The sequence below is a fragment of the Lissotriton vulgaris genome, chromosome 10, assembly GCF_964263255.1.
Source record: "Lissotriton vulgaris chromosome 10, aLisVul1.2, whole genome shotgun sequence".
Lineage (NCBI taxonomy): Eukaryota > Metazoa > Chordata > Amphibia > Caudata > Salamandridae > Lissotriton > Lissotriton vulgaris.
The window spans coordinates 48,659,761-48,674,929 of record NC_141698.1 but is presented as its reverse complement, the minus strand read 5'-3'; the positions used below and the strand labels follow the sequence as shown (position 1 = coordinate 48,674,929).

The following is a 15,169-nucleotide window of genomic DNA, read 5'->3' as shown; positions in this document are numbered from 1 at the left end:
GCGTTACTGTTACCAGTTGTAGTATTATTAGCATTATCATTGCTTCAAAAGTCTTATATTTCATTCTTATTGTTTTCCATTCCATTATACGCTTGGTTTACCTTCTGTGCAATGTGGACTTTTGCCATGCCTCATCAAGCAAGGAGACAAAAGCACTCCACTGAGATTCTGAGATAAGGAGCAGTGGTTCTTGGTATAGTTGTAAAAACTTCAGAGCACTGGCTTTAAAAGAATCTCCTGGCTTGAAGGGAACCATATGGGCGGTTTGAGCCGATTCCATCTTGCTAATGATATCTCCTCATAGGGCCCCATTAGAAGTGCGATAGGGCGGAGGTTTCCCGCTGGAGGGCTATCGCTTTAGCCAATCACATCTCTCCTATTGTTCCAGCGCCATGGAATTCTTGGTGCAGGAATCTCAGGCCCTATTTTACTGGTTGTGTAGAAGCACCTAGCAACATTTAATATGGCTTGGAGGGTTGGGGGCGGTGCTGTGAGCACCAATGCTACAGGGCCCCTGACAAACCATCTTCTATGGCATTAGGGAGCAAGGATCAATCCCCTACCTACCAACAGCCTCCTCTCAGAGCAGGTGGTAAATAGGAGCAAAAAAATTAAGAGACCATTATAGGTCCGTGACATGTGATTCTTATATTATTATTGATCCACTAAAACTGGGCGAGCGTGTTATTGCCCATTTGGGCAAAATTGCGCAATGCCTGGATTTAGGCTGGAAATGTTAATTGCAGCCGTTCGATAGCCCTGTACCTGAATCATGCTGATTTCTAATTGACCCCTAATGTTGTTGTAGGAAGAGTATGACACCTTACTTGCTCTGGACTGTCTACTCTGATTCAAATGTGAGGACCAAAATAAAAAACCTAAAAGAACAAGAATAAATTATCAAAAGTTATTGTAATAGGTCCTATCACAGCTTTATTGCATTGGAACAATTTTCTGCAATTAAACTAGATTATGTCAGTCATATAAAGAGCTTTGAGAACTGCTTTTTAAAAATGTCTTCTGAAAAGTTATTTTGCTACGTTTTACTAGTCTAAGCAATACCTGTAGATTTCATGTTAACTCAGTATCATCTTAATGACTATGGTTTCATTTCTCATGCTTTTAGATCTGTTTCCAGTGGGAATGCAGAGAGTATCCAAGAAGTTATTGTTTATTGAACGGAGGTGACCCATGGGATTTCCACCTTGATGCGCTGCAGGATGAACTGAAGGATCAAATGTGTGCGCTCGATGTGAATGGTGAATGCACCTGGCACTCAGTTGATACCTAGCTCTCAACCTCATCCACACCATAGTGGAAGAAAACAGAGTAGTAATGATTTATTGCATGTCTTTGAAGGTAACAACCTAATCAGAAAGAAGAATTTGAAATAGCTCCAAATTACCTTAGTTACACTCTAACAGAGCTACCTCAAACTTGCAAATCTTAATTCTAATTAAATTCAGTTCTCTTGAGATATCCAAGTTTAGAAACAGCAGTCTGAGAGAGAAAAAGATGAACTTATGTGACTGTATAATATGATGAATTGGAACAAGTTCTTCTTAGTGAAGATTTCAATTGGACACTTGCCTCTAAGATCTCAACCTCCTTCATTCGCACCTCGAATGCTTACTCATCATAGTAATTTACAGTACCTGAAATAGAAATCTAGTAACACTCCCTATCCCTAAGTACCTGTTAGTTCCTCAGAAGTGCCAGTGCTCGCCAATTAAAAGTATTACACTGCTGCCAAGAAGTGCCAGTTTTAAAGTGGAATCATACTCTTCGGGGCGTCCTCACTCATTTCGACCAAAGGAACTCTTGAACAGATCTCTTTGAATAGTATTGATGTAAGATGGTTAAATATTGTGTGCTACTTTTCTGATGATGCCAAATGCTTTGCAACTATGGGGCCTCACATTGTCAGAAATAGTGTTGAGCATTGATGAACTGAGCAAAAATAGTGATACATTTCAGATAAAACCAACTGAAACATGCAAAGTATATATTAAGTGACATAAGCAAGCGGCGAGTATGGATCACATTGGATGAGCAAATTTGAAGACAGATAAAAAGAAGTAAATTTGATCGAAAGTTGTGATGAATAAGTTAATCAAAAGCTGGTGAATACTGAAATGACCATAAGATCTTGATAGCAGATCCTTATTTGCAGTGGTAAAATTAGTTTCCAACTGCAAAATAGTATATCTATTCACATACACTGTAATAAACTTAACATTAATCATCTCTCTCTATATATATATAGTTTTTATTTCCCTCCCTTCCTTTCCATTTATTGAACAGGGAAATATCACAATTCTTTCTGCTTTCCTTGTTTATTTTTTTTCTGTGTCCGACTTACATATTTCTGACCATTCAGCATGATCATATGTCAGTGCTCTCAATAAAGTAGGTAGACACAGCTTGGCCCTTTCGCCAAAGGATATGCTCTCTGAAATTCCCATTGAAGATGGTGGTCATGCAGTAACTAGGTTATCCCAAGGACAAAGACCTTTAAGCCTGTAGTAAGTCAGAGAATACATGATATACCATATGTTGCTTGTTCACCACTCTCTTGAACCAAAGGGTTTGCAAACGCTAAATCCATTGGTACATCTTGGGGTACATGCATCATTCTAAATAATGGTCGCAAAGTGGCAGATTTGGAGAATCTGCCCCTTTGCGGCCAGCATTTTTGCATTTGGGATGCATCAACTGAAATGAAATGCAAATTCCCAATTTAAGTAATCACAAAATTTGCGATTACTTAAATTGCGAATGCATTTAGGGAATCGCAAATTGCAATTCCCTAAATGCAATGCATTGTGCAAGTTTAAATTGCGATTTCATAATTGGGGATCGATAATTACCATCAATTTAAAGTTGATGGTAATTTTCGAAAACATTAAAAAATGCACTAAGGTGCATTTTTCAAAATTCCATGTTACACACACACATACCCTTGGGGCATGTGTCTGCACGACATGTGGTCACATGGCAATTTCAGGGGTGCATCAGGGTGTCCTTTTGACCCCCTTGCACCCTTGAAATAGCATGTGCAATTTGCGAGTACCTATTTGGTACCTGCAAATTGCGCATGCAATTCCCATTCATGCCTAAGAGCCTTTAGGCCCATAGGCATGAATGGGAAGATATTCCTTAATTGTGAATCGCAATTTGCAGTTAAGAAATATGTAGGAATCGCTAATAATTTAGTGTAACCTACATGCATAGACAATTGCGATTCCATAATTGCAATTCCTTAATAATCGCAATTATGGAATCACACTTGCCTACAATGATGTATGTGCCCCCTTGAACTTAGTTCCTTGTGTCTGGCACTTTCCCAAATTATGAAAATTAGAAATGAGATGCTCAATATTTTAGATAATCGGTTGATTCAGTTCATGGAAGAGAGTGGACCCTTAAGTTGTGCAACTTATGGTCTGATTTCTGCTTAAGAGAAGCCAGTGATAACATTTCCACGTGTGGCACATTGAAAAAGACAGCACTGAGAGTTGGCTGTTTTTTAACTGCTTTATTAAAAAAGTTATCACATTTACATAGCAGGTGCAGAAAGTAGCCCACGATCTTGTACCAGCATGTCAGCCTATTTTTGAAGAGCATATTCTTTTAAGGTCAGATAGTCAGTGCTGTTTATGTCAGAGAGCGCCCAGTAAAGTTTCAGCAGCAGTGATGCTAGGGTGCAACTAAAAGGTACTTCCAGTAAACTCTTCAGAAGCCAGTAGCCCAGTATTGGCTCCGGCAACATGGTAGAAGGCTAAAGCAATGTACTGGAAAATAAGAATGGCGGGACCTGTGACCCTGACTGCTCAATTGGTGATTATCTTGAATCAGAACTGTGTGACTGAAGGAGGCTTGTGAGACCAGAGTCAATGGGTATGTGGGCACGATGAATCGAATAGATAAAAGAGTAGAAAGACTGTGTGTCTTCTGAAATGTTATATTTTGAGTTTATTGATGATGAAGGAAGATTGCATTTTCTGCATGGCCACTCTGTTTTTTTTGCCTTTTGCTGTGCCCTATATTTTTGCTGGTTTTAGAATTTACGCTTTAACCTGCTAAACAGGGTAAGGTGCCAATGCTCTCCTTTTTAAACACTTTAGTGTCGCAGTTTGTGGGTCGCTATTAAGGAATGTGTAGGAATCGCATTTTCTTTAGCGATTCCTACATGCATAGGCTTTTGCGATTTCTTAATAATCGCAATTAAGGAATCGCAAAGGCCAACATTGATGCATGTGGGGCAAAAGCATTTGAACGAAATCAAACGAGCAATATTTCTGGAGCTGCTGATATAGGGGTAGAGGACAGTGAAGAGACTTCCAGCCTTGGTAGCCTGTCTGTGCCACATGGAAGCAATTATAGGGGCACATGCAGACATACATGTGTTACTGATGTGTCAGGTACTCCTCGGTCCTCTATTACACAGAAAACTAGTGCAAATAGAGCCAGAAGAAAGCACTATTATGGTTTTGCAAATATATTTTTCATTTCTTTTATTAACTTACTTTAGGCCTCATTTATGAGGCCCTACCGGCACATTTGTGCCACCGGAACATCACTTTTTTAACGTTCCGGTGGCGCAATATGCCACTGGCATATATATATATATATATATATATATATATATATATATATATAGCCACGTAAAGCCACATTACGTGGGTTTTCATCCCATCAATAATATGTGCCCCCTTCATGCAGAAGACTGCATGAAAGGGGTACTCCGTGGGTGTTGCTGTGAATGTTCCAAATAACATCCATGGCTTTTTTTTACACTGGGCCCAGATGTACAAGAAATCGTTAGTCTGAGGCAGCGCCAACAATGTATGCCTCCCCAGAGGAGTTGTTAGAGGCACAACGAGGAGAAATATCTTTATTTCTCCTTGTTTTTCATTTTTCTTTGACTGCTGCATTCTGCAGGACACATAGAAAGGGTAAAAGCCTCTTTGATTGTTTTTGTGCAGGAAGTAGAACCTTCCTGCACAAAAATAATCATCCCTGCAATGCAGGCACCCTTGCACCATGGTGCAAAGGTCACTACATTGGCGCATGGCTGCCCATTTTGCACTGGTGCAGGGGAAAAGGACGGGAATGTGCTGAACCTAATAGATACGGCACATTCCTGCCCTTTTCTTTTGTCGTAGGGCAGCGCAGCAGCAAGGCCTGCTGTGCTGCTTTTTGGCAAAAAAAACATAAATGAAGCCCTTTGTTTTTTACAGACCTTAAAAGAAATCTGATACAATATTTTCTGCCTTTAACAGCACAAGATACTTCCTGTTGTATTTGGAAGAGTGGTATTTCAGCCTCTTGTTTTGAGACTGGGGGAGGCCCCTGCCTTTATCAATGTTCTATGGCATCGCACATGAGGCAAATATTTTGCAGCGGTGCCTGATCGGTACTGGGAAGCTCAACCACTCCCATGCAGACACCTGAATCGCACTCTATCACTGAGTGTGTTCTCTTGTGGGCTTGGTTATACATATACTCACTTCTGGTATTCAGGAATAAATAGGGTGTCATGATCCAACAATGTAGTGCATAAGTAATATCACCTACTGTAGCGACAGGGTAATTTTAGTCTATTTTCAGATTGGTGGTGACTTTAATCTACTATCATCTCAGTCCTAGTCTCATTTGCGTTCATTTGTAGGGCTTAACTATGCGCTTTGACAGGGTTTAGTGCCCTTTTCCATTTTCTTGGGCCTACAGGCCCGAAAGCTAGAGAGAAGCCATTTTGTAATCCTGCCTCAACTGTCCGAGGCGCTTGCAGGGTAAAGGTAGTGTTTAGAATTTAGCCTGTTATTCGCTAGTGAGGAACCGGTCAAGACTGGCCCTTATCGAAGGAATGTGTTTGTCTCTCCGGCTCTAGACGCAATACGCAGGTGGCCACTGTGGAAGGCGAAGGGAGCCGGGGACTGGTACTGGAATTCGGTGGGAGTCGGCCTAATACCGGAATTTTCCATAGAGAAGGAGAGCTCTATATTATCAAGGAGCGAGCAGGGAGACAGGGAGAAAGTAACGTGTGAAGTAGACAGAAGAAGTTGGTCCGAAGGCTGGTGCAGAGAGACTGATACCATCAGCTAATTGAAATCCTGACACGAAGAAGGAAAGTGACTAAGGGTCCTGTAGTGACATCATACAGGAGTGCAGAGAGACTGAGTCCAGAAGAGGGTACGAGTATTTCAGAATCATGGCAGCGTAGACGAGGTGTAGCGGTGCAGACGTGTATTCGTGAGCCGTAGAGGGAGAGCAGAGTCCCAAGCATTGAAGACAAAGTGAGAGAGAGAGAGAGGGATCAGCTCCGCTGGTGAGATGGAAAGACACACGTCTAAGGTGAGGCGTTCTGAGCTTAGTGTAGAATATATCTAATAATTCATTCTTATTTCCTCTTTTTAGGTTACAGGTAGCGACTAACTTAATTCATGTTTCTTTTGCTCATTCTGTTATGCTGAATTGTATAATAAAGATTTAGTGTTAAATATCTTTGAATGTTGTTTTTATGAATGGGATTAACCTTTCCTTTTAACCAGGTGCTGACATACAGAAGGATGGGATATGCCCTTCTGAAAAGGTAAAAGGTAACTGATGATGGAGGGAGAGTGTGAACTTCATTTAGGAAATAGCTTTTAAAGGTGAATACCCATTAGTGTAGATCGTCGGGTGACGTTAAAGATATCGTCGGGTGACGTTAAAGAGACAGTCGTGAGACTATAAAGAATCGCCGGGTGATATTAAAGATATCGTCGGGTGACGTTAAAGATATCGTTGGGTGACGTTAAAGAGACAGTCGTGAGACTATAAAGAATCGTCGGGTGACGTTAAAGAATCATTGGGTGACGTTAAAGATATCGTCGGGTGACGTGACAGTCGTGAGGCTATAAAGAATCGTCGGGTGACGTTAAAGATCTTGTCAGGTGACGTTAAAGAATATAAGATGAGGTAATTATAGGATAAGATATGGAATCCATTAGATGTTAGTGGTACATTTGACTGTATAGGCTAGTAAATAGCTCTTTTTCACCTTCTCAGGTGAGTATTCTAGATTTCATGTATATAGTGGCCTGAGAAGAGTGTGGTTATGTGACGACTGGGTTAGCTACGGTTGGTCGTGTGCTTGGTCTGAGAATCCGGTCGTTACACCTACAAAGAAAAATAAACTTCTATAACCATGAGCAAGGTAATTGTGCACTATGCATGTGAATTTGCAGTATTTTACATGCTTACCCACTTAAAATCCTTCTCCAAAATCCCCTTGAGGCAGCCTAGTATAAATCCCAATATGGCAGAACATATGAGAGTCATGTGTACTGTCAGGAAAATAGGCAACAAGGTTTGTTATGACAGGAAAAGTGTACAAAAAGAAATTGATGGAATGCTTGAATTAATCTCAGTCATTGGTAATTACCCAGGGCTGCAATCCAATTCATTGTTTTTTTGCACACCATGCGACCTCAGTTTGGATCCGGCTATAAGCAAATCAGTCTTGACCCTGCTCCAATAGGAACAATCCAGCCTAAACTGCCTAACCAGGTCCTTCCAGAAGCGGAACACAAGCAAACCCAGAACCAGTTTTGTCCTTGTTATGGACTAATCAGCTGGGTATAGTTTGGTTACAGTGAGGCAGTGCACATGGGACCCAAGTCTGCAAAAGAACACTTGATGAACAGAATGCCAAACAATGTCATACATTCACCCCAGTACAGAAATATGGGCCTAAATCCATAGTTTCTTTTGGCCCTATACCAATCTAGTTTGAACCCAGCCATATGCAAATCAGTCTTGACCCTGCACCCAATGGGAACAGTTCAACCCGAACTGCCAGGCCAGGTCCTTCCTGGACTGGAAACAAGCATCCTAGGACCGGTTTTGGGGTTTCACCCCTCATCAGCCAGGATAGCTTGACTCCTGTGGCATGGAGAGCACGGGGCCCACGCCTGGGCATATCCATCCCACTCAGGGTGATGAATGCAAAAAGAACACTTGATGGACAGAATGCAGAACAATGTCATACATCCACCCCAGTACAGAGATCTGGGCCTAAATGTATCGTTTGTTGCTCCCTATGTCATTCCAGTTTGAACCCAGCCATATGCAAATCAGTCTTAACCCAGCGCCCAATGGGAATAGTCCAGCCCAAACTGCCAGGCCAGGTCCTCTCTGGACTGGAAACAAGCCTTCTAGGACCAGTTTCGGGGTTTCATCCCTCATCAGCAAGAATAGCTTGACTCCAGTGGCATGGAGAGCATGGGACTCACATCTGGTCATACCCGTCCCACTTGAGGGCCCATACTAAAATATACAAAAAGTGATGGATGGAATGCTTGGATTCATCTCAGCCTCCAGTAATTGTTAAGGGCTTCATGCCAATCAATTGTTAGTTTGCACACATTTCAATAATGGATGATCAAAAATTAGATCCTATCGTAGTATTTCATATCTATCAGGCACAGAAATTCCCTTGCCTTGACTTAATTGTATCCATAAAAACTTTTATGTACCAAGCAGGTTCATAACTCACCCTACAGTTCAAAATTTCAGTATTCAGCTTCGTATCAGGATACCTGGGTGGTGTTACTGTAACAGACGTTTCTTGCAGTAGACAAGACCATAATTTCATTAACCGAGGAACTTTATTTTCCTCTTTAAAAAACTCTGCATCAATAAACAGTCGGAAACATTGATCATTTTTGGTATTCTACCAACTGTTTTGGTCAGTTAATCTGAAAAGTATGGTGATTTACCATTTTTGTCCCTCGGGCACTCAAAGGAACATTTCACAGCATTATCAACCTTTAAACCTCCCAAAAAATAAATACATCTACCTTTAGATAGACACCCCTATGAGCATAACACCTTTAGAAACTTTCACTGCAGGGCACTAAAATGTACTCCACTGCCCAGGGACAGACTGTGAACAGCAACCAGCCCTGGCAGTGACACAAGTGGCCCCCACAGGCTCGAAACCATCCCACCCACCCCTCCTGCCCACCGGGGAAATGCCCAGGGGCCGCTACAGCCAGTCCGGTCCTGCTACCACCTAATACCAACTCTATAGGCTATAACTACCTAAAATGTTGTTCTTATTGAAGGTGTTAAAGATTTTATTATGTATATATATTTTTCGGTGCCATTATATCGTGCGGAATGTATTTTGCACTTGATTAAACAAGTACACACTGATATGGTATTGTTGAATTTGAAAGGAATTCTCTATTGTCATTTAGATGTGTAGTTATAAATGCAAGCTTTTAAATGATGGGAGTCACCCTTGTCACTCATGTCCATTTTTCTCCTTGCCCACACCTCTCCTCACAATTTCTGCTGCACACAGTCCAGCTGAAATGTACTTGTTTGTTTCCACTTTCATTGTTTAATCTGCTCTCCATGAACTTCCTCTGCTCAGTTTTGAAACTGCAACTGTTTTCCTCAAAATCTTTCTGCTGGTTCGCCGTGCTTATTCGTGTAACACTCTGTTGTTCTTGTGTCTAGTTATGTTATGTGGCTCAATGGTTAGAGTGGCAGACCCTGATGCAGAGGTCTAGCCTCGGCGGGTCTTGGGCTCAAAATTTCACGGACCTGATAATTCTTGCCTCGGTGCCTATTCCGATCATGGAGTCCCACTCTGCAACTCTGGGCAATAGCTTGCTTAATCTCACAATGGCCCCCACAACGCTAAGGATGCCTGGCCTCCACCATGGGGGTGCCCAGGAGTGGACGCCTCACAGGGAAAGCCAGGATGGGTTCCACAGCGGTATTCGTACAAGCGCCTTGAGACCCTTGCAGGTGAGTAGTGCGCTATACAAGTCTCAATTTACATTCATGTACTGGGATAGTGCTTAGGTGTTAAGGTAATATGATATTTCAATTTGTTGTGCTCTTATTTGCTGATGAAATGATAGAGATGCTCAACCATGATTTTAAAGTTCTGTTAATTTAATATGCAGAAATTAAGTATAAATCCCTTGATTTGGGGGGTGAGCCAGAAGACAGTCCAGTTCTACTAGATATTGTGTCCATTACTCTTCTGATTTTGCTCCCCATTTGTGGCTTAGAATGATTCCTGGCTTGCCTTGCTCTTCATTGGCCTTTTGATTGAGAGCCATGAAGGCATTGACTCTGTACCATCTAACTCTTGAATATTGCAATAACACTCTTTGACTTCTATTGAACTAGAACTCCATTATTGAGTGACCCATTTACTTCACTGGTTTTATTTTGATATATTGAAGGGCTTTAAGGTGGGCACACATTGATCTGTCAATTTGAGGTTTAGCTCTGTCTTCGATCCAGCAGAGTGGGCATTCGGACTATGTGTCTGGGTGTCTAAACTTTTGGGATACCCATCGGCCACAGAGGAAAAAATAAAAAAGCGCCAAACTGCCAATTAATTGTAAGGATTCCTCTAATGCACAAGCCCTTAGCTTTACTGGGATTATGTGGGCATTCTTGATAAAACAATAATGAACAACATTCCTAAACATGACCATGGCTCCACCATCTCCACTTCTGCACCCACTTAACAACCAAGACCATTTACCATTTCCTGCCCAAATAATAAAACTTCAGTCTTACCACTAGTAATCGTAAACATAAAATAATTCTGTTCAAGGGCAAGTTTAGCACATTCTACAATAAATTCACTTGGGACCTGACGTGGACAGCATGTCACTAATCACTTTGAGAGCTTCTCCCTGGGGTTTGCTTGTATACAAGCACTATATGTCCATTGTGACAAGAATATTATTTAACATGTCATATGTTTGACCTTCAAGTTTAGTAATAACATCAGTACTGTCATTAGTATAAGATCTTGTCCTCGGAACAAAATACTGTTAATGTTAATGTTAGCATATTTTTATTGAGCGCTCGTACGCCCGGGGGCTTCATGGCGCTATAGGAGGGAACATAGCATATCAGTCACAGTAGGAAAGAGGCCCTTCAGCAAAACGACTGAGAGAAGAGCCATGTTTTCAGGGATTGTCTAAAACTGAGGATGTTATCATTCAGTTTTAGATGCAAGGGGAGAGAGTTCCAGAAGCCAGCTGCGAGATGGTCAAAACAGTCAAAATACTTTATAAAATAATCAACATTTTCAGCCAGGGGTTGCAAAATCGACTGGCAACCAGCAACAATGGGTCTGCCAGGAGGGTGCAAGCTGTCCTTATGAATCTTAGGTAGCGTATAAAACACCTGTATCATGGAATCTTTTTTGTTTAAATAATCAAATTCTTTCTTGCTTAACCAGAGACCTTCAAGGCCTTGAGTCATGAGAAATTTCTTTCCTAATCCTATTAGTTGGATCTCTAAACAGTTTTACATAATGCACTTGATTGTTCAGTTGTCTTAGTATTTCATCATCGTAATCGGTCTTATCCTGTAAAATGATACTCCGCCCCCTTATCAGCCGGTTACACAATTATATCATCCCTGCTGGCAAGGGTTTTTAAAGTGAGTTGTTGACCTTTAGAAAAATTGTATTTAGTGTATTTCCTTTGCTGGAACATCTGCTCTAGCTCGGTCAGTATGACATTCTCAAAACGAATTAGCTCTTTCGGCATAAAATTTGCTGCCGGAAAAAATTTGAACTTACATTTTAACCCACTGACATTGTTTTGCGTAGGTGATGGATTTCTGCTGAAAAATAGTTTTAACCTTAAAGTTTTAAAGAATCTGTACAATTCAACATGTGTCAAAAAAGCATCATTCCTATGTGTCGGAACAAAAGATAGATCATTACTTAGGAGCTCAATTTCCTTAGAGCTCAATGCTGAGATGAAAGGTTAAAAATAGGGACAATTTCCATGTTTGGATTGGAGTTACTAATTCGCATCTCAGTATTATTCTCTGCAGGTGGTTTTACCATTCGTAGTAGCTGTTCCGGGTTTGACGTAACCCGGGAGTGCACTGGTTCCTGAACCAGCCTCTCCTGTGTTTCGAGTCCGACTTCTCTGTGGCAATTGGCCTCTCAATAAAACAGATGGATTGTGTCCCCTCCCAAATCTATAATTTGGCGTGCCCCCTCGACTATTGTTCTATTCTGAACTAGAGGACGCTGTGTCAGAAAAAGTGGTGTGTTTTGGAGTCCAATTAGATTGGTTTGGATTTTGTTGGAAAATCTTTTTTAAGGTAAGGATAGGTACGTTCTCTACTGTAATTTTTAATATCTTTCTGGAGTTTCTCGTTTTTTTTTTAGAATATTATTCCTTTGAAAGTCAGATATTACTGTCTCAAATTTTTTGAGAAATTCAGCAGCATCAGTAGTAGTTGGATCCTCAAGAATTTGTTTTTCTAATTCAGCAATCTCTTTTTTCAGTTTGTCAATGTGTCATAATGCAGTTTCAATGCTGAGAACCATCCAGCTTCGTGAGCATTTATTTGAAACGAAGCTAAGCCCTACTTTAAAGTCCTCATCATCGACAAAAATAATCGGAATATTGCGTACTTGTAATCCTACTGGGATAATAATATTGTTTATACAATCAGGCAAAAATTTGGCTTGTAACTCAGTTCTTATAAGTTTTTTATGTAACCTCTCTAAATTATTTCGTATAACACTCTGTTGACTGTCATGATTACCGGTGCTCATTTGGGTTCCTAGAAGAGAGGGTCCACCAGCTATTTTGGCTATATATTCGTCGGTATACGCCAAGGTTTCTTGTTCAGACATTTAGAAAACAGTTTAATACCATCAGTCAAAAACATAAATAATGAACAAAACTATACATAGATACACAAATATTTACAATGTGAATGCAGACAGATACATACAAAACCAACCAACAACTTTTGCAAAAGGGCCCTTGCAGACAGAGTCTGCGCTTATAATCTAACACAAAAATAGGGCAACCCAATAATCCCCTCAGGACTAGTTATAATCAATAACACAAAATACAATGTCCCAAGAGGAGTCATTTACTCATTATTTTCTACTTCAAAATGTCACATATGTGATCCCAATTCATCAAGCAAAGTGAAAATTTCAAAGGATAATGTCGTATACAAAATTGTTTTAATCCAATTTTAGAAAGATGTATTCAAAACATCTGTACGGCAACAAAAAATACTACTGAATTTGCCCACATGTTTTTCAGTAGTAACAATACATCTTTTGCTTTTTATACATATGGGGGAACAATCCACAATATTGTGAAATTAAACAGATATATTTGCATTGCTTTTGCTATATCTCACAGTGTATAAATCTAAACAAAAAGATGCACTAGCGTCAACGATTCGGTCTCTGTAACGGTCTACCAGATCCCGGATACCATCTTCAGGACGGAAGTGTTGCACATAGAATCTAATACAATGCAAACATAAAACATACAGCAACATGTATAAAAAGAGACAACCCTGAGTTCAAACAATGTACATATATGTATCGTCTGCTCAACACTCAAAGACACCAGAAAAGCCCAACTAAGATGCTTAACCTACCCAGTGATCACTCTCTGCCAAACAAAACATAAAATATAAAGTGCCACCAACCACCAATCAGCATCCTTCATAACCACAGGTGACTTTCAAAAGACCACAATGGCACTGACAGTCCCAATTTAGCCTAAAGTGCCACATATTTACTGAGGCGTAACAAAACCACCAAAACATACAAGCGCCTATCGTGTTGCTGCAAGAACAACAGAGATACTCCCAAACCATGAAGTAGCTGTGTAAACCAATCTCCTTACCTCAAAACCAATTGCGAAGTCTGAAACAAGATTATAGGAATACATTCAGATACACTGCTTCCATAGGAAGACACCCTCAATCAACTGCTTTAACCACAAGAGTACTTACACATAAGCCATTCGTTAGTATCGTCTTACGATGCCCTACAAACAAAACGATAACAGCCCATTAGTCCTTTCGTACCCTCATGGAACTGACCAGCTTCAAAACCTTCGTATAAGAATATAACAATATAAAAGCAAACGCCGCTACTCCCACTTTCTTGTATATGGTTCATTGCCCGACTTAGAAGACTGAGTATCGTGGCCCCCGCAGAAGCAACCTTTAACCTCATTCGCGATGACGTCCACGTACCGTTTCGTGGCGGCCATCTTAGGTAGGTGTGAACCGGCTTCAAGGCATCAGCTAAGTCTGTTATACCGGCCTTTCACAGATAGACCATGCAAACTTTCCAAAAAGCACTAGAATTGATTAAACAGAGTGAAAAACCAATTGTCAAAAGAATTTCAAGGGGTCAGAAGAGCACTGAACAAAACCGCTCAGAACCAATCCATCTTAACTGCGGTGACCTATACATTTCAAAAACCGTACACAAACCCTTAAAAGAGCCTGAATACTCTATAAAGTCCTCCAAGGAAAGAAAAGGAAAACACAATTAGAGACCTTCAATGTCATAGTATCCTCCTCAACAATCATGGTGTCTAGACCTACCTCCCTCCAGACCAAGTGGCTTGGTCTGGAGGTCAGCACTGTGAACTTGCACAGCACCTATTAGGTGAGAATGATTTTGGAAAATAATCTTTGAAAACAAAAATTATTATTTACTTTAAGATCACATTGGAAATCTCAAAAAATATTTAGCAACACTGTCATTGGGCTCAAAATGACCATGATGGATACCATGAGGTGGGCGATAGTAACAATTGTTATTAGAACTGCTACAAAATGACAAACATCAGCATAACAAGCGCTTTATTAAAACCATACTATCATTATGAATAGACAATAAATGACTACACAGACAGCATGTCTTTAAATTACGATAAGGCAATTTGTGGCCCCATATGATTTGTCTTAGAAGGAATCAAATGTGTTTGTTTTATTCAGGCATGTAATACCACTTCATCTGAAGCTGTAATTGCAGGACACATGAGTGTAGGTTAATACTCTAAGAACCCCACAGGCACGGTCAGACTGGGGTATAAAATAGGCCATAGGCACCAAAATAAAAGTGTCCCTCATTAATGAATCAGATAGGTAAAAAAGTAGGTAGAAAAGTGGTCCGAATTTGTAAATCGGTGCAGTTTATACTTGCTTAAACACGCTGTGAAGGTGTTTTGCAGGTTATGGGAGACTGCATACATTTGTGCTAGCTGCAGACAATGTTTGTGGTAATATGTGGGAAATCTACAATAAAAACTGTCTCAACAGATTATAAAACAGGCCCACAAACATT

General features: G+C 40.5%; 1 protein-coding gene across 4 annotated transcripts in view; it reads left to right on the top strand.

Annotated features, from left to right (window-relative positions):
* LOC147684580 (metalloproteinase inhibitor 1-like) overlaps positions 1 to 2,246 on the top strand; it is a 159,013-nt gene extending 156,767 nt beyond the window's left edge. For all 4 annotated transcript variants that reach the window (XM_086940421.1, XM_086940420.1, XM_086940423.1 and 1 more), the window contains exon 6: positions 1,127 to 2,246. In XM_086940421.1, the coding sequence (XP_086796547.1) occupies positions 1,127 to 1,291 (165 nt within the window). In that variant the 3' untranslated portion in view covers positions 1,292 to 2,246. The remainder of the gene's footprint in view (positions 1 to 1,126) is intronic.
* Positions 2,247 to 15,169: the final 12,923 nt, after the last annotated feature.